General features: G+C 33.9%; 1 protein-coding gene across 1 annotated transcript in view; it reads left to right on the forward strand.

The window, feature by feature from the left end:
• The window catches only part of LOC131148157 (uncharacterized), a 34744-nt gene extending 17406 nt beyond the window's left edge, over nucleotides 1-17338 (forward strand). Inside the window, exons 6-10 of the mRNA XM_058097893.1 lie at nucleotides 2464-2625; nucleotides 2751-2830; nucleotides 3053-3102; nucleotides 4361-4494; nucleotides 17069-17338. Of these exons, the coding sequence (XP_057953876.1) occupies nucleotides 2464-2625; nucleotides 2751-2830; nucleotides 3053-3102; nucleotides 4361-4494; nucleotides 17069-17338 (696 nt within the window). The remainder of the gene's footprint in view (nucleotides 1-2463; nucleotides 2626-2750; nucleotides 2831-3052; nucleotides 3103-4360; nucleotides 4495-17068) is intronic.
• The last annotated feature ends 1024 nt before the right edge of the window (nucleotides 17339-18362 follow it).

The following is an 18362-nucleotide window of genomic DNA, read 5'->3' on the forward strand; positions in this document are numbered from 1 at the left end:
AACTTTCTCATCAAGTTCAAAGAATAGGTTCTTTCTGCCAGTCATATGGTTGCTGGCTCCAGAATCAAGGTACCAAACACTCTGGTCCTGAGGAGTTGCATTATGTGCCATCAGCATCAACGACTCTCCAACTGCATGATCAGTTTCGGCAAGGTTGACCTCCTCGCTAACCTTTTCTTGTTGTCGCCCCCAACATTCATTGCTATAGTGTCCATACTTGTGACAATTGTAGCATTGAATGTTTCTTTTGTCTACATTTGAGCGATTATTATATCCTCCTCTTCTTCCTTGTCCTCTGCCTTGTGGGACATAGATCTGTTGATTTCGTCCTCCTCTAGTGGGACCTCTTCTGCCTCTGCCACCTTCTCTGGAGTTAAAATTTCCAGAATTTTTTCCACGAGATCCTCGGTCTCGTCCTCTTCCTTGTTGTGACGTCCCCCCTTTGTCGTATCTATCTGTAGTGAGGGACAACTTCGTTTGGAGAGCTTGCTCCAGTGCTTTATCATCACTTCTTCTATTGACTTTTTGCTCATGGGCTTGGAGTGAGCCCACAAGTTCTTCTACAGACATTGTTTCCAAGTCTTTTGTTTCTTCCAGGGTCACAGCTATATAATCATATTTTGGATCTAAAGATCGCAAAATTTTTTCACAAATTCTCTCGTCATTGAGAATTTCTCCATTTCTTCTTAATTGATTTGATACTACCATTACTCGTGTATAGTAGTCTATAATGGATTCAGTAGACTTCATTTTGAGAGATTCGAACTCACCTCGCAATGTCTGAAGACGAATCTTTTTTACTTTATCTGCACCTTTGTGTGTTCGATGGAGAGAGTCCCAAACTTCTTTAGATGTCTTCGCGGAGGCAATGATTTCGAACGTGGCCTCATCAAGGCCTTGGTAGATTATGGATTTTGCCTTGCAATCTTTCTTTCGATCGGCTCGCAAGGACGTTCTTTGAGCTTCGGGCATAGCTGCTTCGACTTCTTTTGATGGGCTTTCTCTGTACCCATCTTCAACGATGTCCATGACATCTTGAGAACCTAGAAGGGCTCTCATTTGAATCGACCAGTTGTCATAATTCTCTCGGGTCAATTTTGGAATGACCGATTGGATAGTACCATTAGCCATCGAATTCAATATATATAAAACAGAGAAATGGGGATTGATTTTGGTAAATCTAATGCCACGAATAAATTCAGAAGATTGAAAAACCTTAGGAACCGGTTTTGGTTTGCAAAGAACCAGTCTAAAAATCACTGAACCGGCTATAGGCAATTCTAGTGAATTTTTTTAACTAACCGGTTTAACTTAACGGCCGTTTAACGGCGTTACTTTTCCCGTTACACCACGTGGCGTTCTCTGCGCATGCCGCGTGTCGCTTCTGGAAGCGGGTCGGATGCGGGTCAAGTCTCGGGCACGGATCCGGGTTGCTGGTCGCTGGGCCGGGTTGCGGGTCGATGTCCGGGTCGGATCTCGCCAATCGGGCGAAGAAGACGCGTGCGGGAGCGTGAGGCGTGTGTCGCCGTCTGCCGGAGTCTTCGTCGGCGCGTGCGACGCGTGCGACGCGTGGAGAGAGCGTTGTTTTCGTGGGAGGAGCGTGGGAGTGCGTGTAGACTCTCCGGGTGTCCTTTTGAGACGTAGTTTCCACCGTTAGAATCGTCTCGAGTCTAATTGCACAATGGCAGGCTCAATTTGGTATTTGGAGCAACTTCAAAACTGAGAAGAAAATTGAATTTCTCCTCTATTCGCCTCTGTTTGGCGAATTCCGGCGTACCTGAACGCTCTGATACCACTGATGGATGGAGAGGAACACTCAGTCACTGGATGTGACTGAAACTCAGTGAGGATAAATATCAAACAAGTATATTTCAATCTGAAAAATAATACAGAGGAATTCAAACAACAAAATCTCTCGCTCACTCACTGGCTTTCAACTCTCAACACACCACACTTACAATGCACACATACTCACCTATTTATAGAAATTACAGAAAACAAATAATCAACAATGGTGGCTAGTTTGGTAAGGTTGGTGGCCAAATTTTGCTTAACTTCAATGGAGGTGGGCTGCCGGTTGATGAAGCTTCTGCAGTCAAATTTTTGCTGCCACCGTCCCACTGTTCTCAAGTTTAATCTTCAACAATTTTGACAAGATAACTAGATGAGCTTAGATTGTGTGTTTTGTTTTCAACTTTAATTTGAATATAAATTCTGACCATTGAAATAGGCATGCCTATTCTAAAATATTTATGAGTTTTATCTCTCCTTGCATGAGATTTATAATTGTTATTTTGTTACTTGGACCAGCAATCTCGTACATATAAGTGTTCAGTTAAATATTTTTGAAAGAAATTGCTTGTTGGAGTACTTAATTAATTCAATAAGAATTATGTTTTCATTTAATTAAATATATTTGATGAATACCGATTATGTTTTTTTTTTTTTTTTTTTTTTATATAGACTTGTAGCGAAATGGTGATGCCCATAGACATTGCTACTGAAAAGGATAGTATGCTCTATCCACCAACCCCATTTAATCTCAGTAGCTTCATTGAGGACTGTAAGAGCGTTTATGGGGTCTCTCCCCGCCCTCATTGGGTGACAACTAATTATGGAGGTCATGTATGTATATTTCTTTATTCATATTTAGAAATTAGATGCTAATTTATAATGTGTCCATATATATTTAATTCTCATGTAACCTTATTCTATCCTATAATTTCAAAAAATTGTTATGCTAAATGCAGAATATACAGTTGGTCCTCCGAAAGTTTGCAAGTAACATCATTTTCTCCAATGGGCTAAGAGACCCTTATAGCAGTGGCGGGTAACTTTAAAATTATAAGAAAGAAAAAGAAATATACTATACTGTCAAAATGGATAGTTAAATTTTATTATCTTACCAATCTCGCTTGGAAACAAAATATTTTTCATAAAAAAAAATAAAAAAAATAGTGCGGGTATATTATTTTATGTAATACTTACATGCTCCAACTGTTTATGAATTTTTTTTTTTTTTTTTTTTGCATGCATGCTTGGTGGGCTACAGGGTGTTGCAGAATATATCAGATAGTGTTGTTGCCATCTCCACACTTAATGGTATGTAGTAGATTCTTTCATCTTAAGTTATTTTAATTTTTTTTTTTAATTTTTATAAAAGAAAATGGTATGGAACTAAGGACGTGGGATGTATTGTACAAATGAAGATAAGCTTATTTTATTTATTTATTTATTTATATTTTTTCTTTAATCAATTGGAGGCCTACTATACACGAGATACATAATGAGAGGTTGCCACCTCTCATCCCGTACCACTTTTCAACATAGATAAACAAATATTGTAATATGCGACTTTGAATTAGGTTAATTCTCACCTACTTTATTTTAATTTAGTTTTTTCCTTCATGTTTCTTATTGCAGACAACGACCTAAAAAGGGACGAATTTTTCTTTCTTTAAAAATAAGTAAATAATACCAAACTTTAAAATAAAAACAGCAGTGCATCAAATATAATAACATGTTGTTTTAATGAAGGTATGAATTAGGTTTCCTATTTTGGAGGAATGGTGCCGTAATATCTTGATTTAATATATTAATTAATGTAAAAACAAAAAATAATAGACAATTGAGTTTACAAATAGAGTTAATAATATAATTACAAAATTTTTTTCTTTGGCATTGGCAATAAACATTATTTTTTATTTTTTATTTTTATTCAACAAGAAAAAAGTGATTATTGCAAGAGTAAATATATCCTAACTATCATATTATGCACTAACAAAATCATTTCTATAAACAATCATGCACGTATTTATTCAACTTTCTTTTTTGTATTCGAAGCCTTGAGATGACTTTGTTGTTCATTATATGGATCAAATAAATTTCAATGTCATTATATACAAATGTTTCAAACAACATTAGAGAGGAAACAATAAGAGGGAGCACAATGTTAAATCAAAATCAATGTTAGGAATTAAATTTCTTGTCTCCTCCTTAATTGTAGAGGTACATGGTGGAACCTAGCATGTGTGCAAAAAGTGCACCCATTAGATGACCTATATAGCATATAGGCCATTTAGTCATAAAAAAAAAAAAACAATAGGGATACCAACTACAACTCTTTATTGGATGGAAAGAGTGTCGGATATATGTCCCATCCTATAATTTCGATTAAATGTAAGGGTGATTGGCATTTTTTAGAAAAAGAAAAAACTGAAAATATTAAAAAAGAATATCATATCATTATTATAATTGATAATAAATAAATAGACACCTAATAAAAAAATTTTCCTATGCAAGTCCTGGGAGACTATGATATATTCTTTGAAAATATCTTAATATAAACTCTATTTTGCAGGATCTCATTGCTTGGATATACTCATAGCAGACCAAAGAACCGATCCAGAATGGTTGGTCATGCAACGAAAAGCCGAGGTTAAGATCATCGAAGGATGGATCTCACAATACTACTCAGACCTCTCTATTTCCAATGTTGGTGGAGAATAATCACAATGTCTGTGGAAAATAATAATAAAAATATGGGTCTAATGCTACTTTACAAATAAAGAATTAGGATGTTAAATAAAAAGAACTAATTTTTGTGGACGATAATCAAAATTCCCAAATCAAAATCATCACAATTTGAAGGGTTTATACACACACACACATGCACACACACACACACACATATATATATATAAGAATCTCTGCCACATTTATATATGCTGACATAAAAAATCAACGCTCAATTTCCATGTTTTTAACTCATTAGCAATAACATACAACTGAGGAAAAAGAGAGCATAAGAGGCCCTAGTTAACCTCATATGGCCTTCTCAAAAGCTTTAGTTAGTGTTGATAATGAAGTAACATGATAAGTATGGCCATCATAAATCTTTCCTACCTTCCTTTCCCCGCCTTTCCCTTTTATAAGCTTACTCTTTTAAATGATCTATATTAATAAAGGAGTTACCCAATAATTTTGTGTGGGTTGCACCTCCATAATACCTTATATTGATGGGGAAGTTACTCCTCCATTTTTAGGGAGTTATACATCAGTCATTCCTTAAATTAAGGGGATGTTACTTCTTAATAATAGGATCTAGACGAATTATATTTATGATTTTGTGATGCCAATTGACACCCTATTTTGTTTCGAGCATCGCTTAGTGAAACATAGTTTCCTTTTTGATACCTTTTAATTTTCAAGGGTCTCAAATTAGGAAAATTGATTTTGCATGACACTATCAAAATAAATTTTTTAAATTTTTTTATAAAAAAACATAAAAAATTGAAAATCCAAAAATAGGTACTATAACTCACTTTTATCGGAGCCATAGAATCAAGGCCCAATCGGACTCTCAATTTTGCAATTGAACTCCAACTGGAGTTTGATTTGGAAAGTCCAGCTAAAATCCTATTCTTGTAAGCTCATTTAACTCCTAGTTTTGCTCAATGCACATTGGCCCAACCCCAATTCAATCCTAGTCTTTGCTTCGTCCACCCTCCCAATTCCAATTCCCCCACAAATTCCACATGCAATGGTATGCCCAAAAAGCCAGTTTGTCTTTCCCATTCTCCCTCCTATACTTTTAATGCTAACTTGACATTGCAATCCACCCACGTATCCTATTGATTTGACCTTCCATTGGCCAGTATGAGAGACATATTTCTGTGCAAAGAGTATACCTATGCATTGTGGAAACACAAATTGAATCGGAACATGCAATGCAACAACAAACGATAAACAATACATAAACAATAAATCACAAAAATAATAATAAATGAAATTAATAAAATCACATGACATGAGAATTTACATGGTTCGGCAATGTCCCTACGTCCACGGGAGCAAGCGACTAGTTTTCACTATCATTCGTCAAAGCTACAACCAAGGGTTACAAATATTGTTTATATATTAAGCCTATGTGTATAGAAGACTTAGAATGTATATAAAACACTTCTGTAGCGATCCTTGGAGGAAAATTGTCCAAAATCTCCAATCTACTAATCTTTTCGATTCAAATCCCGTGAACAGTGTCAAACAATACCTTTGATGGTTTGACCAAACCGTTGACGATTTCAGGGAAATCATTGATGGTTATCTTCTGAGAGCAAACCATCGACCAAACTCTTAACGGTTTCTTCTTGTAGCCCAACTACCATTTTCTTGCTTCACCATGCTTTCCCTTGAGCATGTATTCCACTCAATGTAACCCACATACTCCAAAAATCTCCACCATGGCAAATATTTAGTACCACTTAAGAGAAATACGAAAGCATAACCCGCAGCTCCACTTGGGATAGCATATTGGGATACCTCCAATCTAGCAACTGGAGACGTTGATCAAGTCCAAGCAATGCTTGAACTTGTTTGTCGTAACATGCTTTGTCAATATATCAGTTGCATTCTCAGACGTGTAAACCTTCTCAAGTAGTAGTTCACCATACGCAACCAATTCCCTGATCCTGTGAAATCTCACATCTATGTGCTTTGTCCTCGTATAATGCACCTGGTTCTTCGCCAAATAGATTGCACTATGACTATCACAATACAGTTGAACTCCACCTCACTAGATAACCAACTCCTTTACCAATCCTATAAGCCACAACGCTTCCTCGGCAGCCTCAACCACTGCAATTTACTCCAATTTAGTAGTACATAAAACAACGAGCAACTGCACCATAGACCTCCAAAAAATAGGCCCTCCTACAAAGGTGAATAGATACCCAATGGTAGACCTCCTGTCCTCTAAGTGCTCTGCATAATCGTGACGTCTCGGGAGTGAGGTACCCTGGGGAGGAGAATAAAAAATGATGATTTTGATTTTCAAAAAAAATAGGAAGTTGGAGTCACCACTTGTAGAGACCCGAAGAATTATAGTAATTAAATAATTAAAGGAATGAGAGAAAAGGAAATTTCAAAGAGGTCTCAGTAGGGTATCGTCGACAAACGTAGTGCGTTGGTCGATGAATAGGCTTCTTGGGCTCGTCGACGTGAACTTGTGTCTCGGCGAAGAGTATTTACCCAGAGCGTTGATTTCAGGGCCTGAAATTCAGCAATGAGAGTGATGTGTTTATCGATGAACCTCCTTTTTGATCTCGTCAACGAGGTGACGTGACTCATCGACGAAGAGGCACTTTATAAATATGCTGAATTCGAGGTTTTAGCGAGAAATGTTGCATGCAATCCTCTCTCTCTCTCTCTCTCTCTCTCTCTCTCTAAAAGTCATCTTCCCCACATTCTCTCTAGGTTTCTGGCTTCGATGATTGGAAACCGCCATGCTACTCCTAGAAAGATTCTCTACAAGTTTGTTAGAGTAGATTGTTGGTTAGGCCAACTTGGGTATCATCCCAAAATTTGGGTAAGTTGGGTATTTTAAATTTTATAGGGTATTTGGTATTTTTGAACTGAGGAAAGTGTAGTAAATGGAATAATACTGAAGTTTTGTTAGGGAAAATGTAAATTTTAGGGTGTTGAGCTGGGAATACTATAGGCATAGTTTTGGGTTAGATTGTGGGCTTCTCAATAAGTCAAGTAAAGGGATAAATTAAGTGAGCATTTTCATGAAATTATTTATTACTATACAGCATTTATTTTTCAGAAATTACGTATGATGTAATACAGTGTTTGGGAATAGTGTCGTTGAATAGGAAAATGGATTTTATACATTTTAGCAGAAAACATGGTTTCAGTTCAGATTTTATATTTAGAATAATATTCACATTTGTGTGGCATGAGTATGATTTTCTATGAAAATTATGTTATACCAAAATACTATGATTTCCCAAAACAAGCATGTTATAACAATTTTTAGAAAAACCATAAAAACGATACAGGAACTATAGTTTTTATAAAATACGTTAACAGTATAGAAATATCAAGATTCAATATATTATGTTTTATGCTGGCGCAGATGCCATGATTTATACGATATGATATTCCGGTACAGATGCCGTGATTTATACGATATGATAATCCATAGAGTTTTTCATTTAAAGGGGAATGAATTAATTCATGGAGTTTTTCATTTATGAACTAGCCTTTCATTTTGGTACCTAAACTTTCTTGGGTCTGGTTGGTTTAATAAATGATGTTTCTTTTACTCTCCATACTTGTTTAGTTTTTATACCATTTTCTCTTAAATGGATATTCAAACTTTATATGCCCATTTTTCTTGCATTGATAGCATACGGTGTTAGTGTAGGCATTAGAAGATGTGCTAGTATAATCTGTGGAAGTTTTCGAAAAATAGCCCATGTAAAGATTTTTTTTTTCTTTTTATTTTCAATTCCATTAAAACCAATGCCTTCTTTTTTTAGAGACATTCTTTGTGAGCTTATCATTTTGTCAAAGTTTGCTTTCCTTTTGTAAAGTTATAAATGATATTTTCTTTATCTTCAACTTGATTTTTGAGATCATTTATTTCAATATTTTTCTTGTTATAAACCTTCTTTTGTGATTTCTCTAATTCTAAAGATAATTTTCTTATTTTATCCTCTAATTCAGAAATATATATATATATATATATATATATATATATATATATATTTCTCATATACCGTAGAGGATAGGGATCAAAGGACTTCTATCATTTTTTTCATTCTTGCATTCTAATTCTTTAATTTTCAAGTCTTTTTCTTTTTCAGCAAGATTTTTGTATTCTAAATCCTTTGTCATTGCTTCATTCTTACTTTCTATTTTCTTGATTCTTGAATCCTTTTCTCTTTCAACAGTTCTAAGAGATTATAACTCTTTCATTATACCTTCATTCTTGTTTTTCAATGAAGTGTTTTGTTTAGTTACTTTGATTAGCATTTTATAACTTTGAATAAGTCTTTTTGAAGTTCTTCATAAGATGACAGACACTCATCATTGGATTCATCACTACAAGAATTATTTGAGGATTTAAATGAGAAGCTTTCCTTATCGTCCCAATCCATAAAGCAAGTATAAGCAACCCCTTGGTCACTTGATTCATATTCCGAACTACTAGTACTTATGTTGTCCCAAGTAGTGGCTTTCATGACCTTTTTATTTTTCTTCTTAAAAGCTTCTTATTCACTCGTAATCATATCAATCATATTATCCCTAACATTTATAGTTCCTTCATATGTTACTTTTAATTTGTCCTATATTTCCTTAGCTGATTTGCAAACCATTATTCTATTAAATTCATTGGCATCTAAAGCACAATATATGACATTCATGGCACTAGAATTAACTTGCAGCATCTTATAATCTAACTCTGTCATATCAATTTTCTCTTGGGAACTTGTTTTCCATCTACTAGTTTAAAAGGAATTTGGCCACCTTCCATGACAACCTCCCAAACTTTTCAATTCATAGTTTGAAGATAGATTTGCATTCTCTTTTTCTAAAAAGTATAGTTCAAACCACAAAAGATGGGTGGCCAGGTTGAGGATTGACCCTCTCCAAAAGGAGTTACGCCTAAGTGAACCATTAGGATCTTTTTATAACTACTAATTAAGATTTGCTATAACCTCACTCTGATACCAATTGAAAAGTAAGGTGTAGTCCCAAGAGGGGAGGGGGTGAATTGGGTTTTAAAATTTCTTTTAATTCTCTTCAAGAATCCATAACATCTTTTAATTCTTTTTAATGAATTCTTGTTTTCTTGTTGTTTTATCAAATACACAGTAAATATTTAAAAGGAAAATTCAATCCATAACTACAACACAAATGACCAAAACTAGGTTCAATCAAACAACCAATTGATTTGTCAAGTATAAGTTAACTGCAGCACTATTTAGATTGATGAAAACTTGCAAGATTCAGCGCTCTTTGAAATATAAATACATTCCAATCAATATCAAACTTTAAACCTTTGAACCACAATTTAATTAATATATTAGTTACAATTTTCAACTTTTGTTGTCAGCCCTGGGTATATAAATTTGAATCAAGCCTTGTAGATATGAAATGGTTTCTTCAATGCAATCCAAAACTCAAATCCCAACAACTCATAATTTAAATAACCTCTTGGTTAATTTTCTTTGGGTGTTAACCAACCAACGTACTTCCTTTTGAGGTTTCCACAAAAGTTTGATCAGTCAACGTACTCCCTTTCGGTTTCTGCAATCCTAAATCAAAATTGAACCTTGAGTTTATTTAACTTCTAAATTACGTAGTTTGTATGATTACCAATTAAACCATCCACACCATTTTAAATATGTACTGAAAATAAAAAGAGCAAGGGAAAGAGAGAGTGAGACCGAGATTTTTATGAGGTTCGACTTATACCCAGCCTACGTCCTCGCCTTTGGGAAACCACCAAAGGATTACTAAATTTAGTTCCTTTTTCGGGTGGAACAATACCATTTACACACTCCTTCAGTAGGCTAGAGTCCGCCTCTCCAAACGATGTACTCTCGTTCGGTCACTCCTTCAATTAGGCTAGAGTCTGCCTCTTTAAGCAATATCCCTTTGCTTAGCCAATGATCCAAACAACCCTTGGAATCGTCAATCTACAAAATACAAATCAAATATTTGTGTACAAATAATTTGCTCCTACAAGATCTGAATAATACAACAATTTAGAACTTTATACTTCAAAGTAAATAACAATTGTAATTTAACTTGAAGTTCAATGAAGTATATCACCGATTAATTCTTTCAATGATTGAAAGATTTAGAATTTGTAGCACCATTCCGGTGGAAAAAGATCAACAAAAACTCAGTTGAATTCGTGCACAATATGTAAGCTTGAGAGCCTTTGGATGATGAGAACAATTGAGTGAGTATTGAGTGCTTAATTTGATTCTTGGTTCTTAGTTAATTAATTCAATGATCTTTGAGGCTTATTTATAGATGTAGACAAGTATTTAACTTATTGCCCAAGTGACTTGGAGTATTTCCCAAGTTTTCACAAGGTTTGAGCCCCAAACAACCTCATTTAAAAAATTTGACCGTTATAAAAATTTCAAAACAGCCGCGTGACAGTTGACTGTCCATTTTTTGCAGTCGTTTGTCTAGTTAAATTAAAGGGACAGCAAGGTAGTAGTCTCTTGTCTAAACATGGACATGCATCTCAAAATGCACAAACAGTCGTCTGTCAAGTACTTGACAGTCGTCTGTCATGCTATCAACTTCCAGCACCCTTCAATATTTTGGTCATAACTTTTTTTGTGTAACTCCAAATTTGATGTTATTGGTGTAAAATGAAAGCTAAGAGAAAATCATAAAACTTTTACGTTGAACACATTTTAAAATAAATATGTTTTGATGGAGAAAAACGTATATTAATGCAGATGTAGAAAAATTGATAGCAATTAAGAAATCCTTTTTTTGGTGCTTTTCATTCCAAAAATGATTCTAACCTTTTTGAAACAGTTTTTGACCTTATAATAATATTTTCCAAGTATGTTAAAAGGTATCTAGGTCCATTAAATTAACCCAAGAGTTTCATGCATCCACATTGAAATTCTTTGAAATACTTACATGAAATTTCCTAAACTCTTTCGAATTTTCAATTCTTGAATTCCTTGAGCCTTTTATACTTGTTTCATCTTTCTTTGAACTTTCATCAAGTTTTATTTTAATCCTCATGCTCTCATGATCTTCAAGCTTTATCTTTAAATCCATTTTCGAATCCATGCTTTAAGCTTCATATTGATCATCCTTCTTTGAAATATAAGTTTTCATGAATTCTTTAACCTTGCATTTATCATTGAGTCCTGAAAATACATCACTTAAATAAAGCATGTTAAGTTCTATTTGTTTGTTAACATCAAAATAGGATATTAGGCCTCGTAAGACCAACAATATGTATATACAACCAAAGATGTGTCTGAATGATATTACACAGAAAAAAGATAAGAGGGAAAAGAAATGAAGAGGAATATGGAAGGATATGTGATGAAGCATAAGAGATTGTCATCCTAAAGATAACCTAAGAGGTGGTGAATTAAGGCTAATTAATATTATAGTGCTTAATTAGAAATTTAAATCAAATTAAAATAAACACATGCAAAATTTCACAAATGAAAAACTATTAAAAAGATAAAGGGAAAGAAAGATGGAAACATTTTTTAGTGGTTTAACTATCATAAGTGTTTTTCACTTTCTTTCAACCTCAACTATAGTCCCCCTCCCTCTAATCTAACCATACCTCTTTTCCTAGGCCTGCCGACACAATAAGAAAATAAGGGTATGCTTGCTTGTGCAAGCGAGGACCGCTAGGCTAGGGCGCGCCAAAGGAGCTTTGAGTGACTTTATTCTTCGCTCTTCCACATCCCTAACAAGTCACTCGAAGCTCTACCATTTGCTTTCCCCCTATGCCCTTGCTTTGACAATGACAACGACACCAATAATTTTGAATACAATTGAAAATGATCCACATAGGGAATAATATACAACTCAAAGATTAAGTGTGAGTCACAAACACTTGAGTAAGAATATCAAGTTATGGATATTTTTGGATTTTCTTTCGTCAAAAAGGGATTAAAAAATATAGAGATTTGAGAAAGATAAAGACTAGAAAGCTTAAGCAATATTTTAACAATAGTCCCTCTTTAGTATTTCTTTAGGCTTAAAGGGTATATATGGACTTTGTAGTCAAATGAGTATACTTTTTACCTATTAAAACGTTTTAGTTCTTAGACAATCCTCTAGGAGGTGATCAAATGTTTTAGTCTTTTGGCTTAATCAATTAGTCCCTAAGGTGATCAACCTTTCAACTAGTTGTTATAAAGTCATTAGACACATCAGCTCCTACACCAATTCATCGTCTTTAGGGACCAAACCACCCTTTAGGAGGTAGGTAACTACCTCAAATAGAAACAAGTCTAGAATACTCTATGGTTTTTGTTTTTAATTGCTAGCTAGTGCTATAAAGTGATAAAATATTTGGAGTTTTAACACACAACTAAAGAAGTTCTTTAAGCTCTCGTCCAATTTTGATTAGTTAAAAACTTGTTGAATCATAAAATTTGAAAACATTAGTCAAAAGAGTTTTGTCATCGATAAATTCGAGTTAATGGAACCTTGGGGCTAGTGATCTCTCTCATTTTAATGATGAAAAATCACCTTTGAACATATGGGTAAAAATGCTTCTACTTAACCAATGCATAAGTATTCAAATTTCAACATGGTCTCCCAATAAATATTTCACTATATGACATTCCCAATTTCATCGACAACATTTTCATCATTTATCCATTTAGCATAAGCTCATTTTTTTCTTTTTATCATTCATCAAAATTTTGTTTTATAATTTATTATAATAATCTCATCACATTTAATTAAAACATCAAAATATTACTAAGCAATCACACATTTTCTCAATATTCTTAACATCAACAACATTAAATACACTTGTTGCATATATATATTATTTGTTTTCTCAATATTACTAAGCAATCACACATTTTATTTATTTTTTTACTAAGAATATAGAATGAATGTAAACTCAAAGGGAAAAAAACAGCTACAACTTTTGAACCTTCTAAGTCTCCCAACTCCCTAAGTTCTGCTTTAACATCCTCCACAACACAAAAAGTAATCAAATCACAATTAAGATCAGTGATATTCAACTATGCATTTATTCCTGCTCCTCCTATATGATATACAGTGGCGGCAAATGCCTTATGTCTCAAATCTTCCTCTGAACTGAGAAGTGGAGAAGGACTGAAGGAGAAGTGGAGAACCCAGACCCAGAGGCTTTGTTGTGGCGCCGAGGACAGTGGACACGAACAATAAACAAAACCCTAGCCCTGGCCACTGCTCTGCCTTTCCCCCATCCTGCATTTAACATATACTAATTTATATTTAAATTTTAATTAATTATTAAATTGATTAATTCGGTTAACCGAATTAATATTCCTCTTAACCGAACCGATAACTAGTTAACTGAACTTTGGTAAAACCATAATCGAACTGAACCGAACATGTTTATTAACTAAACCGAACCGATCTAAATTGGTTAGATAATTCGGTTAATTCCGATTTCCCTGAATTACACTCACCCCTAGATCTAATCATAATTCTTAAAAAATAAATCTTAAATTTATAAGTAACCTCAAAACCAACATAGACACAACATCAATATTATACTTCTATAATCTTGCTTCTATTGTATCTAATAGTTTTACTTACAAATAATTTATATTTCAATTTTCATATTTAAATACCAATAACAATCATAATATTCAATATTCACAACATTATATTTACGAGTAAAAAAATTATCATATCATTATATTTCTCAATCACTTGTTTCCCCCACTTTAGCATTCAAAATATAGGGGAAGAGTGAAATAGTCATGTACGAACAAAATGCATAAAATTCATATTATGTCAATGAATATTCAAAAATGAATTACACAAAAACATCATTCATGTACAAATTGAATTACATTCAAACAACATATTAATGGCAAGCAAAAATCAAAATCAATTTATTTTACAAGGATGAAACCTCAGGCAAACATTATTTGAAGTCTTTCTATTTAAGACCAATGGATTTAAATCAATGCATCTTATTAAAATATCAAATAATTCTTTGTATGTTGATCTATCATCAAAGGAAAAGGAGTTATATACCTCTTTTTTGTCTTGACAAAATTTTCCACTTCGATCAATATCTTCCTTCTTCTTTGTAGATGTAAGAGCATGAGACATAATTTCTTTAGCATTTATGGTCATTACCTCTATTTCTAATATATATATTTTTTTCAATTCATGAACAAACATGTTAACTTGAGACAATCTTATCCCATTTATTATTTCGTGTGTAACCTTTTATGCCAAATTTACTTAATAGTATCACTAGTTAAAACTCTATCAAATTCATTGCAACACAATGCACAAGTATGTGGTCATTGCCTTTGCATTGAGAGTATGTAGATGCTTTTCATTTTCATCCCATATGTTTCCAGGTTTTTTCACCATAGTTTGATGATATCTTATATTTCAAATTCAAGAGATTGAAGATATACTCCCATCTAAATCTTCCAATAAGAACTTATTCCCATTAAAGAGCGGAGGTGTAATAGTGGATTTTCCCTCTACAATTAAGGTGATTATGTTGGTAGCCATATGTCACTATTAGACAGTTTAGTCTATTTGAAACATTACTTACATACAAGCCCCCATAGGCATGGAGCGGTGGAAAGGCATCAACACATAAGAAGGAGCATCGGGGTTCAATTCCAGGTAGATACACTCATGGAGCCAGCAGGGACCATGGATGGTGCGAGTTCGCTCTGTGAGCCAGTGGGGACTGTGGATAGTGAGAGTTCTCTATGAGTCAGCGGGGATCGTGGATAGTAATGGAGATGTGTCCCGGGGGTCGGGTTAGCCGAACGTCCAACTGATACACGGAAGTCGTGTCCGCATTCCGGACTTTACCTAATCAGTGAGACCTAGGGGGAGGACGCTGATCCGTAGGTTTGGTGCCGCACCAGGGGGTCCAAAGGGCTTGTTGGTGGCTGGAGTTCCTATGTAATAAAAAAAAAAATGTAATCCCAAAAGAAATCTAAGAAGGGAGGTGAATTGTGTCTAATTAAAATTTTGTGCTTCATTAGGAACTTAAAGTTAAAATTTTATACTAACAATAAAATTTAATACAAAAAAATAAAATTAGTAAATTAATGTTAGTTAGTTTTACTAAGTGAAATAAGAATCCCGCCAATATACTAATATTTACAACTAAGACTTACTAGAATCATAATTTTAAAATTTTAAAATTTATATATGTAATGATGTTTTTAATTTGATTATTTTCATATGCTCAAATATTTTTAATATATAACAAATAATTTATATTATTTTTGTAATTTTTTCTTCACTACCACTATTTTTTTTTTTCAAAAAAAAAAAAGGTATAGGTGTCACGACGTCCCGGAGTGTGTGTGTCCCGGGGTCGGCGAAATAAAAATTGTGATTTAAATTTTTGGGAAAAACGGTGTAATGGAGTCACCAATAACCTTTTAGTGTGGTTAGAGCACTTGAGTACTATCTCATTAAGGGTAGAATTGGTCTGCATTACCAAAACCGGGATTAGAAGTTCGGTTACGTGAAAGGAAGGAATGAGTACCCCCTACGCGCCCATTCTTACGAAAGGTACCTAATTAATTACGAAATTATTTGAAAGTAAATTTAAAAAGCCTTGTATGTTACTCCTTTTGTGAATTTACAAAATATATAAGCAAAGAAATTAATTACAAAAATATACATAATATATATTCCCTCACAACTAAAGGTGCGTGAAGCCCGAAAGTTCGTACCGCTTTTCGAAATCATAGGGATAAAAATCGAGAAAATATTTTACAAAAATAGCTCCCAGATTTATTTTCAAAATTTAGAGAATTTTCATAAATAATTGAAAATATTTTCAAAATTCTCTAGGAGGTTTTAATACGTAATAATAGGATAATAAACCAAGATACTAAACTAACACAATATATATAATAATAATAATAATACATATATACTAAAACAAATACCAAAATAAATGATAAAATATCATAATACTATATATATTAGGATACACTAAAGATACTATAAAAGGTAATACCATATACATAATGTAACACTATAATACTAAACATATAATATACTAACATAATACTAAAATGCTAAAATTACCATAATAAATAATACCGTATATATTAAAATACTAAAAATACCTCAATAAGTTATATATGCTAATATACTAAAGATACCATAATAAGTAATACCCTATATATTAAAATACTAAAAATATCACAATAGTTATATATGCTAATATACTAAAGATACTATAATAAGTTATCACATGAACACAATAACATGACAATAATCAAAATCTAATAAAAATTGACACTTTAAACGTGGGAAAGAGCTCCAACAAAAACCCTACAAAAATGAGAACAACCCAGTTAGTAAAACAAGACTACAATAATAATAATAATAATATATACAGAACATCTTCACAATAAACAAAGTTTTTTTTTTTTGTTTTTGTTTTGTTTTTACAATGAAATAACATAATATATATACAAAACAAGACATACCTGTGAGTGTGTGGTTTGCTGTGTGTGTGAGTGTGTGTTTGTGTGTGCAGGTCTGGAGTGCATATGTTTGTGCGTGGCTTGCAGGCAATGGGGGTTACCGTGGGTACTACCGGAGCAAGGGGTGGCCAGATGTGTTACGGCTCTGTGAGATGCTAGTCGTGGGTTGGCTGCGGAGATGGACAGCGTGGGGGACGTTGACGGTGAGCGATGGCGGTTTGTCGCGTGTGCGGAGGCTGCTGTGCGTGCGTAAGGGTTACAGGGCCATAAGGGCTGGTTCGAGGGGTGTTGCTGGAGTCGCAGGTTCGTCGGAGATGTCGTGAGATGCTGACTAGAGCAGCGGCTTGCTGCTCCGCCGACAGCTGTTTGAGTTTTCTGAGTGACTGTGAGGAGTTGACGGGGGCGAATGAGAGTGAGGGTGGCTTTCTGGAGGGCTTCTCATGGCTGAGCGTGAGTTGCTAAGTTCGAGAACCGAGGCGAGTGGCTAAGAAAATGGAGAGGCTATGGTGGTGTAAGAATGAGAGGGAGAGAAGAGGGAGGTGGTGCGGGCTGTGGCTGACGGTTGTAGCGAGGCTGGCCGTGAGGGGGCTGTGCGTAGGAGATGGAGAGAACAAAAGAGATGAGAGAGTTTTTTTTTTTTTTACTTTTGCGGTTGCCTCCTCTAGTGTGCGAGTATCCCCTGCCTTTATAAAAAAAAATTTCAAAACCCTAGCATGTGCCGGCCCCCTTTGTTTTTTCTTTTTATTTTGCACTTTTTTTTTATTTTCTGTAATAATAATAATAATAATAATAATAATAACAACAATAATAATATTAATAATAATAGTAATAAGGTAATAATAATAAAAACAATGATAATAGTAATAATATTTAAAATAATGATAATAATAATAATAATAATAATAATAATAATAGAAATAATAATAATAATAATAATAATAATAATAAAAATAATAATAGTAAAGTAGTAGTAGTAGTAGTAGTAGTAGTAATAAAAATAAAAATAATAATAATAATATAGTAACCCCTTTGTTATATTTGGCTCGGGTAAAAATAAGATGTCTACAGCTACCTCTCTTTGTAGATTTTATTGCTTCAATGTAACAGTAGGAACTCTCTTACGATTTTTGTAGTAACAAGCATGTAAAGATAAAAGACACCTATTTTAACCACGCCAAACAACTACCTATGGCTTTCAAGTTAATCAAGTGTTGTTTATTTCTACCAACCAAGGATGATTTGCACCGAATGTAAGAATCCTGGTGGAAGTATGTAGCGAGGTATTGCACTAAATGTAAGAATCTAGGTTAAGGTACGCAAGGATGGCTTGCTGCGAATGTAAGAATC

Source organism: Malania oleifera, chromosome 2, assembly GCF_029873635.1.
Source record: "Malania oleifera isolate guangnan ecotype guangnan chromosome 2, ASM2987363v1, whole genome shotgun sequence".
Taxonomy (NCBI): Eukaryota; Viridiplantae; Streptophyta; class Magnoliopsida; order Santalales; family Ximeniaceae; genus Malania; species Malania oleifera.